Below are 10,728 nucleotides of genomic sequence, written 5' to 3' on the forward strand. Positions count from 1 at the left end.
GTTGCATTTAGAGCCAGGGGTGAAGACTTTTTGAATGTGAGGATCAGGGTAAATTTAACTTATTTTGTCTTCAGGGAAACATTAAGCTTCTAAAGGGCAGTACTTAAAAAAAAAAAAAAAGATCTTTAGGCAAAATAGGAAAAATGTACACATCTTCATTCTTTTCAAAAGTTTACACCCCTGGCTCTTAATGCATAATTTTTCCTTCTGGAGCATCAGTGAGAGTGAGAATTGTTTTTAAACAAAATCTGAGCTACATTTGATCATTTTGTAAAAAAAAAAATTAGAAATATAGGAGTTTTTGATAAATCAAAAAGAACTGATTTATTCGTAACGCAGTGAATGATATCCAATTTATGATGGAATTAATCCATAACAGATAAAATCCGGTCCCATGCCTTTTTTTTGTCACATTAAGAAAGTTAAATGGGTTGTGAATACCATTTTATGTTGACTTTAATATAATTAAATGCTCTGCGAGGAGTGTGGATTAGCACACAGCTGGATGGAGAACCGTCCCTCTAGCATCCTTTCAGCCCCCAGACCTCCTCTCTATCGGGGTGTTTCTCTGTTGCTTTTTCTCTTGCTTTTGCTCTCTCTTTCTCTTTCTCTATCCTGGGTGATATATCTTGCCCTGGCTGGGTGTGGCCGGATGTAAAGTGTGTTTTCTTGTTCTGGTCGCTTGTGTTTTTAAAAGCTGCAGAAACACACATTAGTTGTAGGATGTGTATTTGAAACCAATGACCCCAGGGATGAAACCATGGAGTCCACCCTTCTCTGTTTTCCCACTCCCTCTCCTCTCCTGTTTATAATGTGTGTAAGCTCTGTTTGTAGCTTACAGCCTCTGATCTCCACTGCATATGAGCCAGCTGGGAGACTATGAGGCCTTCATGGATATCAGATCTGTGAGGGCACAGTTATTTTATAATCTGTGCTCTTCAAACATGAAAGCAGCAGTAGATTGTGGTGTGTTAGTATTGTAGAGGCCCAGCTGCTGATGTGTATTTGTATGTGTGTGTGTGTGTGTGTGTGTGTGTGTGTGTGTGTGTGTGTGTGTGAGAAGGAGGAGCAGCATGCTAACACTTCAGCAAATTACGACGTTGAGCTTCTGCACCATCGAGATGCGCATATGGAATTTATTAAGAGTGGTGAGTGATATCAGTCTCTTTTATCAATAATTCAACACAGCCTTCATTTCACTGCATGAAGCATTTGGACATTAGACCACAGCAACTGTTCTTAAAGGGGACATTGGATGCAAAATTCTCTTTTACATGGTGATTGCATGTAAATGTGTCTTAGCAGTGTGGCGACACAATCACCCTACAATGATAAAAATCCATTAACTCCTTTTTTAAATACCTAAAAAATCTAAACTGTCTCAATTATCAAGCTGTTTTAATTTTTTGAGCAGTATGACGTCATATTGCTCAGGCCCCGCCCACAATCGCTGACGGACTATCCCTTTTAGCAAATTTCCGCCCTCAGCCAGCTGTATGTCTCAGAAGCAATGCAGGTGTTTTGTAGTTGGATGTAAAAGTGAACATAAGTCTTCATTATCACCGCTAACAGCGCATTTCATGATGACCTTGAATCATACCTACTTGTGGGAAATGGCCATCTGATGTCCCCTTTAAGCCTTACAATGCATAAAAAGAACGCTGATTATTTTTGATTTTAGATTTTAATACAATCATAAGTTAATGTTTTTCAACAAAAAACTTATTAATCTGATTAATAACTTCTCATTAATGAGTGAATATGCAAATATTTTTACATTACATGCTGTATTACCATGTTATAACTACATATATACATTGTACTAATGAAATTTCCATTTATACTACAATTATACAACAGGAAAACTAGTGTGAGGGAAGAAAATGTTTTTTGTTTTGCATATATCATTATACAAAAATGTAGAATAGCACCTACAGCCAAACCAAAATTTATTCAGACACCTTCAACATTTCTCACAATATCACAGTTTATTTGCTATAGTTTAGAAAATAGTAATAAAATATGACAAAGAATTCAGAGCTAAACTGTGCCAGAACAAATTCATCTTGAAAACTTTTATAGAAAGGGATGTAATAGATTAGAATCAACCAAAAATTTAGACAACTGTTAGTATGACTATATTTACACAACTATCAATGCTTTGTTGACCCATTACCAAGCAATTCTTAATTTTGTTCAGTCTGTGGTGTATAAAGGTTGCATTTAAGAAAAAACACTTCAGCAAAACATGGTCAGGTCAAAGTGTCTGAATAATTTTTGGTCCCAAGTTTTTATAAATCTTACTCGTAGTCCACTGTATGAGGAATTTTTGGGTATAATAGGTCACAGTTGACTTTATTTTGCCATCCTCACTTACATAAATGAACTATAGTCTCCTGCACTCGCTAGTAAATAAATATCAAAATTCTTGTGTCTGAGTAATTTTTGATTTGACTGTATATAAACTACTTAAAAATCAATGGATTTAATTAAATCGATGGTCCAGCATAAATCAAACTTTTTTTTGAGGAATGTAAATTGAGAAGTTTTACTTATGGTCCTTTCACGTTTCTATCTCATATAGGTGATTTACACATGGCCGGCAGCACCAGCCGAGACAGTGGGCTGAAGGAAACGGTCACACTCAAATGGTGCACTCCACGCACCAACAGTGTAGGTGAGTGGAACTCTGGAAAAAGTTTTCTTCTTTCTTTCATATGACAGTTTTTATGATTTTTTGATTTATTTATTTATTTATTTTTTCACAGAACTGCATTACTGCACAGGGGCCTATCGCATTTCTCCAGTAGATGTAAACAGCAGGCCATCTTCCTGCCTCACCAACTTCCTGTTGAATGGTGTGTGTGTGCACATCCCTTGTTCCACTATTCCTTTTTTCTTATTAAATATGTGGATCACAAAATCAGTCAAAAGGGTCTTTTTTTTTAAAGGTATATAAATTTTTTAAAATTGAGATGTATACGTCATTTGAAAGCTTATGTAAATGAGCTTTCCATTGATGTATGGTTTGTTAGGGCAATATTTGGGCGAGATACAACAATTTGAAAATCAGTAATCTGAGGGTGCAAAAAAATCTAAATATTGAGAAGATCACATTTATAGTTGTCCAAATGAAGTTCTTAGCAATGTGATTTAGTAAGTAAAGATTAAGTTTTGATATGTTTACAGTAGGAAATTTACTAAATATTTTCATGGAACATGATCTTTACTTAGTAGCTTAATGATTTTTGGCATAAAAGAAAACGCAATCATTTTGACCCATACAATGTACAGTCGTGGCCAAAAGTTTTGAGAATGACACACATATTAATTTTCACAAAGTTTGCTGCTAAACTGCTTTTAGATCTTTGTTTCAGTTGTCTCTGTGATGTACTGAAATATAATTACAAGCACTTCATACGTTTCAAAGGCTTTTATCGACAATAACATGACATTTATGCAAAGAGTCAGTATTTGCAGTGTTGGCCCTTCTTTTTCAGGACCTCTGCAATTCGACTGGGCATGCTCTCAATCAACTTCTGGGCCAAATCCTGACTGATAGCAACCCATTCTTTCATAATCACTTCTTGGAGTTTGTCAGAATTAGTGGGTTTTTGTTTGTCCACCTGCCTCTTGAGGATTGACCACAAGTTCTCAATGGGATTAAGATCTGGGGAGTTTCCAGGCCATGGACCAAAAATTTCAACGTTTTGGTCCCTGAGCCACTTAGTTATCACTTTTGCCTTATGGCACGATGCTCCATCGTGCTGGAAAATGCATTGTTCTTCACCAAACTGTTGTTGGATTGTTGGAAGAAGTTGCTGTTGGAGGGTGTTTTGGTACCATTCTTTATTCATGGCTGTGTTTTGGGGCAAAATTGTGAGTGAGCCCACTCCCTTGGATGAGAAGCAACCCCACACATGAATGGTATCAGGATGCTTTACTGTTGGCATGACACAGGACTGATGGTAGCGCTCACCTTTTCTTCTCCGGACCAGCCTTTTTCCAGATGCCCCAAACAATTGGAAAGAGGCTTCATCGGAGAATATGACTTTGCCCCAGTCCTCAGCAGTCCATTCGCCATACTTTTTGCAGAAGATCAATCTGTCCCTGATGTTTTTTTTTGGAGAGAAGTGGCTTCTTTGCTGCCCTTCTTGACACCAGGCCATCTTCCAAAAGTCTTGGCCTCACTGTGCGTGCAGATGCGCTCACACCTGCCTGCTGCCATTCCTGAGCAAGCTCTGCACTGGTGGCACTCTGATCCCGCAGCTGAATCCTCTTTAGGAGACGATCCTGGCGCTTGCTGGACTTTCTTGGACGCCCTGAAGCTTTCTTAACAATGCAGTGGAAAGTTTTAAGATAATTCAGTGGATTAAGTTAATTTTCTTGGCAAAGAAGGACTATGCAATTCATCTGATCACTCTTCATAACATTCTGGAGTATATGCAAATTGCTATTATAAAAACTTAAGCAGCAACTTTTCCAATTTCCAATATTTATGTAATTCTCAAAACTTTTGGCCACGACTGTATTGTTGGCTATTGCCACAAATATACCCATGCTACTTAAGAATGGTTTTGTGGTCCAGCGTCACATCTCGTAAGTACTTTTGGTAACAGACAGTGAGAAAGTGATATGAAACTATGAAAGTACATGCTTTTATTTGTATTTATACCTTTCGTCTGGTGTCTTCACAGGTCGATCTGTGCTGCTAGAGCAGCCCCGCAAGTCAGGATCAAAGGTCATCAGTCACATGTTGAGCAGCCATGGAGGAGAAATCTTTCTGCATGTTCTGAACAGCACACGCTCCACACTGGAGGATCCACCCTCCATCAGCGAGGGCTGCGGTGGACGAGTAACCGACTACCGCATCACCGTAAGCTCAACAAGTGCTCCTTGACCTCTTAGACTTGTACTGCAATCTCGTCATGTCATGATTTTTCCGTAATTATGACATTCCAGCTCAAAATGTGTCACTTTCTTTATAAACTAATAAGCAAAATGGCAGAAGCTTAAAGGGATAGTTCAGCCAGAAATGAAAATTCTGTCATTAATTACTTGTTCCAAACCTGTAAGACCTTTGTTCATCTTCGGAACACAAAGTAAGATATTTTTGTTGAAATCTGAGAGCTTTCTGACCGTGCATAGACAGCAACACAACTGACATGTTCAAGACCCAGAAAGGTAGTAAGGACATCTATAAAATATATTTTATGAAGCAAGAATACACTGGCTACTGCATCAGCAGCCCCACATGCATGTGTCGTGGTACTCTCGTCATTGCTTTTCATAAAAAAAAAAACAAAGGTCTTACTGGCTTGGAATGACATAAAGGTGAGTAATTAATGACAAACTTTTTGGGTGAACTAACGGTTTAAACTGTTAAACGTAGTTATACAGGTACATTAGTAGTGGTGAAGCATTTTGCGGTTCACTACAGCAAAGCCACAAATGGATCCAATTTGCAGCTATGTGTGTTGCCAGCAATTTTGAAGATGTTGATTGCCTAGCAGAAAATTGTCACCGTGTAATTATAGAAATTGCATCAGCGTAAATGCAGCATTGTATTAGGATACAATTATATTTCCTGTGTGTGGCTGCAGAGTAAATCTTAGTATTTGTCTGCAGGACTTCGGTGAGTTTATGCGTGAGAATCGTCTGACTCCATTCCCAGAATCAATGATAGATGCAGTAGGCAGAGCTCCAGTCGAGAGAGCCAAATCTCAACTCGAGCGACACACACGATACTGGCCAATGATCATCTCCCAGACTACCATCTTCAACATGCAGGCGGTGAGGGACACAATCTTAATCAATGGTCACGATCACAAAATGAATTGTGGTTAATATATAGATCTGTTAATATGATATTATGAAAATCTTGGTCAGTCATTGCTCATTTGAGTTTGTGCAGTATTGTGTTTTGTGGGTATTGTGGTAATTTTTGTGTGTATATTTCAGGTGGTGCCACTAGCTAACCTCATAGTAAAGGACAGTCTCACAGACGAAGATGTGCTGACCTGTCAGAAAACAGTCTATAATCTTGTTGATATGGAGAGGAAGAGTGACCCTCTGCCCATCTCAACCGTAGGCTCCAGAGGAAAAGGACCCAAACGGTGAGAAAATCACATCAAATTTGAATCTAAAGGTGTCAGTTTGTCTTGCTGTTTGGCTCTGGTCACTGTCTTCTACCCTCATAGCAGCTGTTTTGCTATGTATGTTGATACTGATATTTTTATGTAAACAGTGATGAGCAGTATCGAATCATGTGGAATGAGTTGGAGACATTGGTAAAGGCTCATGTGGGTACCAGTGAGCGGCACCAGCGTGTGCTGGAATGTATCAGCGCTTGCCGGAGCAAACCACCCGAGGAGGAGGAAAGAAAAAAAAGGGGAAGAAAGAGAGAGGACAAAGAGGACAAAACTGAGAAAAATTGCAAGGACACAGAGGAGAAGGCCTGGACTGCAGACTCTGAGAGGTGAGTGTTAGTGAACAAGATGCTGACGTTTACATTTAGGTCTGTCAAGCTGCAGCTTGTGATTTAATGACTCTGGATTTCCTGATCTGGGTGTGTTTCTAATGTATGTGTTCTTTTTCCTCCTCCAGGCTGAAGGGAGTAATGGAGCGAGAGAAGGACGAACAGAGTGAATGTGAGATCATCAAAGATTCACCGGATTCTCCAGAGCCCCTGAACAAGAAACCACGCTTAGCTACAGAGGAGCAACAGCCTCCAGAGAAATCTAAAGGTTCACATTTATGTTTGATTGTAAAATCAATTCTTTGTTGTGATGAATGAATACTCCAGAATGCATTGCAGCTTTTAAAACTAAAAGATACAGTGTGAGATCACCAACATGTAGGGATGTAACGATATTATTAATATCGTGATAGCAAAACTCAATATTATCGATAACGATTAACGATAGGTCTTCCGGACAAAAAGAGTAGTTTTTAAAATATATTTAAACTTCTTATTCTAACGTAAAAGGTCTTTAAAGTTGTGTTTTGGGCCATTATGCTTTGGCACAGTATTTGTCTAACAAACTAAAAACGAAAGTGCAATATGAAATTCCTTCATCAAGTCAAAGTGCACACTTTGTTCAGCTTGTGATGCTGTGTTTTCCATGCCTCAGAATATCTCCGTTCACAGTGAATAAATGCACTGAACTCGTTTATTGCATGTATTGTGAGTTTAGCGTGCTTTTGGGAATGCAACTTCCACCAGTTACACTTTATTTTTGCAGCAGATGATTACAGCATTTTACAAAATTTCACTCAAATTAGATTTTAAGGCCTGTTTTCACTGAAGCTGGAGTTTTCCTTCAGGATAAAAGCTCTACTCCTGTTTCTGTCAAAATAAAAGCTTAAAAGTGCAGTATGAATTGCTTACAGCGAGTGGTTTAAATGCCAGTCCAAATTCAGTGTGGAAACTAGGAAAGACTTTTTGTAATTTCCCTACTGCAATGTAAAGCAAAAATAATATACCTACGAAATATTCATTTTCATTTATTTTCCAGTGCAGTTGTTTTACACTATATGACTATTACTGTTGTTTTTATTATTATATTCTAATTTGTTTGGCTTCCTAAAACACCAGGGTGACTAATTTAGATTTAGACAGTATATCACAAATAAAAAGAGGCTTAAAAAGTTGAGGTAGAAGTCAATTCACTTTTTTCTGACTGAAGTTTTCTTAGTTAGGAACATGGGTTGGAGCTCTGAACTTCGAACTCTCAAATTGCATTAGATCAAATAATTTAACTTTAAAATGTACAAAAAAATTTCCAGTTCTTTATTAGTATTTTTGTTTTGTTTTGTTTTTTAATATCGCATAAATATTGTATAGTGGACTTCATTATCGTATTGTGAGATTATGATATTGTTGCATCCCTACCAACAATTTCGACTAATAGGATACACACATAAAAAAGGTGCCCTACTTAAATGCAGCGGCAGCTTCGTGTCCAGTTTACAACGATGATCAATGTGTTTGTGTGAAGTGATGTAACACACCTCTGGGTATCTATGTGTGGACCTTCATGATGTTTTTAACACTCACACCCGAGAAAACTAGTAAAAGAAGTGCCAGATACGTCAGCACAGTCGAGTTACTTGTACTCGACTAGCACGGCATCATTTTATGGTCAGGATTAGCTGCTACAAGCCGAGTCAGAAAGGTCATCATCCCAAGTGAATAAACAGGCAAGTCAGAATGTGAAATTATTAGGTACAGCAGCCAGTCAGATATATGACAGTAGAAACAGCTATCAAATAAAATCTCTTCTTTTTCAGGTCCTGTGTCTCTACTCTCACTTTGGACCAATAGAATCACTCAAGCCAATTCCAGGAAGCATCAGGAGTTTGCAGGAAGATTAAGTTCAGTGAATAACAAGGCTGAGCTCTACCAACATCTGAAAGAAGAAAATGGGTTTGTTGACCTCATCGTTTGTCTCATTGTGTGCCCCGTGATCACATTAATCAGGCTTTTTTTTGTTTACGCACTGTTTTCTCTTTATTAGGATGGATGTTCATGAGAATGGAAAAGCCACGAGATGATGTGTGGAACACGCCTCTTCTCATCTCTGCAGGATCATTGATTTGTTGAGAGGATATGATGTGACCTTTGGCATGATATCAAATGATGTTTTTGCCAGGATGCTGGTTTTGTGCCAGAGCAAGGCAATGTTTTATAAGGACACACTTTTTATATGCTTTAGTTTGTACAAAGAGTCTGAAATATTCTGAAACAGAATAAAGAAATTGTAAATTGTGTTAGTGTCCATGTAAATGTTCTTTGTTTAATGCTAATTTTCTTTATCACAGTTCATTTACTCACTCGTATATTACTTGGATGTTCAGAAAGCATCACTACTTTCCTCTGGAATATCAAGGTATGGTAAATCTACTATTTTTTTTTTTATATAAATCCCCAATTTCAACTTTTGTTAGCTTCACCTGTCCCAAATGGCAGCCTCAGTCCCTGTGGTCCTCATCCAAATCCACATTTAGGTATTATGGCCACATGAAAGCGCACTCAAGCAGCCTTGGAAGCAAAAAAATGACAAAGGGGGCACCTAATGACTCATGGAGTCTACCAAATGGCTCATTTTATGTGCTCGTGTGCTCTTGCAGACTCACAATGGTCCCCATGAGCATGTCTTTTAAGTCTACAATTATAGAGTATCCCATTTGTCTTTTTAGGTTTCAGAAAGGTGCTCACCAGCAGCCTTTTTCGGATACCATGTGCCCACAATGCACATTTCATCTGGACCCCAGTTGTTGACCTAGCAGTCAAAAAGGTATTACGTCACAAAATTTAGACTTTGAGTGAGGAAGACCACACAGGCTTTGGGTGCCATTTGGGACAGGACCATAGACATCAATAAGGAAAAGATAAATATAGTCTCTGCCTTAGGTGGTTCGCTCACAGACTGTTTTATGCGAACTGTATACACAAATAGCCATAAATGTGAACCTGGACCACTAAACCAGACATAAGTCATACGGGTGTATTTGTAGCAATAGCCAACAATACATTGTATTGGTCAAAATTATCGATTTTTCTTTTATGCCAAAAAACATTAGGATATTAGGTAAAGATCATGTTCCATTAAGATATTTTGTAAATTTTCTATTGTAAATGTATCAAAACTTAATTTTTGATTAGTAATATGCATTGCTAAGAACTTCATTTGGACAACTTTATAGGCGATTTTCTTAAGGTTTAGATATTTTTGCACCCTCGGATTCCAGATTTTTAAATAGTTAATGCAAACTATATACACACATTGTCATAAATGTGACCCTGAACCACTAAACCAGTCGTACATTGCACAGTATATTTGTAGTAATAGCCAACAATACATTGTATTATCGATTTTTCTTTTATGGCAAAAATCATTAGGATATTAGGTAAAGATCATGTTCCATGAAGATATTTAGTAAATGACCTACCATAAATATATATCAAAACTCAATATACTTAGCAATATATAGTAATATATATTGCTAAGAACTTCATTTGGACAACTTAAAAGGCAATTTGTGTTTGCCTTTTTTTTTTTTTTTTTTTTTGCACTCTCAGATTCCTGATTTTCAAGTAGTTGTATCTCAAAACCATACAACAATGGAAAGCTTATTTATTCATCGTTTAGATGATATATAAATCTCAATGTCAAAAAAAATGGATTCTTATGACTGGTTTTGTGGTCCAGGGTCACAAATGCTAAAAACTTCCAGTTTGATGTACTATCCGCTGTGTAAAATGTCTTTATGGAGTAACGCAACATTTTAATACATTACTTTTGTATTAAAATGTTGCATTACTCCATAAAAGGTAACTAATTGTGTTATGTAGTTACTTTTCATGGAAGTATGACCTTTCTTTTTGCGTTACTTTTTTGTCACCTGAGCTGGGCTTGTTTATTTTTAAAAGTAAAACTACTAAGCCTCAGGCTGAAAATAGTGCCACTGTCTCTGAACCTCACGATTTTTCAACATGGATTCAGGAGATGTCAATGAGTAAATTGGAAAACAAAATTACTTGGTTACTTTTAAATTTACAAGAAAACAAGTAACGCATTACATTACCAGTTACTTGAAAAAAGTAAACTGATTATGTAACATGCGTTATCCCCAACACTCTTTATCACTACCAGAAGGCAGTTGTATGTTTGCGTAGATGAAAACTCTTGTTGTAGGATCATCTCTCACCAATTTTATGTGTTG

The 10,728-nt window shown here is 37.4% G+C and overlaps 1 protein-coding gene across 2 annotated transcripts in view; it reads left to right on the forward strand.

The window, feature by feature from the left end:
- Positions 1-8,770, forward strand: part of ints13 (integrator complex subunit 13) — a 16,877-nt gene extending 8,107 nt beyond the window's left edge. For both annotated transcript variants that reach the window (XM_073838856.1, XM_073838857.1), the window contains 10 exons: positions 1,064-1,148; positions 2,585-2,677; positions 2,769-2,858; positions 4,698-4,876; positions 5,629-5,793; positions 5,962-6,116; positions 6,248-6,478; positions 6,607-6,746; positions 8,293-8,428; positions 8,520-8,770. In XM_073838856.1, the coding sequence (XP_073694957.1) occupies positions 1,064-1,148; positions 2,585-2,677; positions 2,769-2,858; positions 4,698-4,876; positions 5,629-5,793; positions 5,962-6,116; positions 6,248-6,478; positions 6,607-6,746; positions 8,293-8,428; positions 8,520-8,556 (1,311 nt within the window). In that variant the 3' untranslated portion in view covers positions 8,557-8,770. The remainder of the gene's footprint in view (positions 1-1,063; positions 1,149-2,584; positions 2,678-2,768; positions 2,859-4,697; positions 4,877-5,628; positions 5,794-5,961; positions 6,117-6,247; positions 6,479-6,606; positions 6,747-8,292; positions 8,429-8,519) is intronic.
- Positions 8,771-10,728: the final 1,958 nt, after the last annotated feature.

Source organism: Garra rufa, chromosome 4, assembly GCF_049309525.1.
Source record: "Garra rufa chromosome 4, GarRuf1.0, whole genome shotgun sequence".
In the NCBI taxonomy this organism is placed as follows: domain Eukaryota; kingdom Metazoa; phylum Chordata; class Actinopteri; order Cypriniformes; family Cyprinidae; genus Garra; species Garra rufa.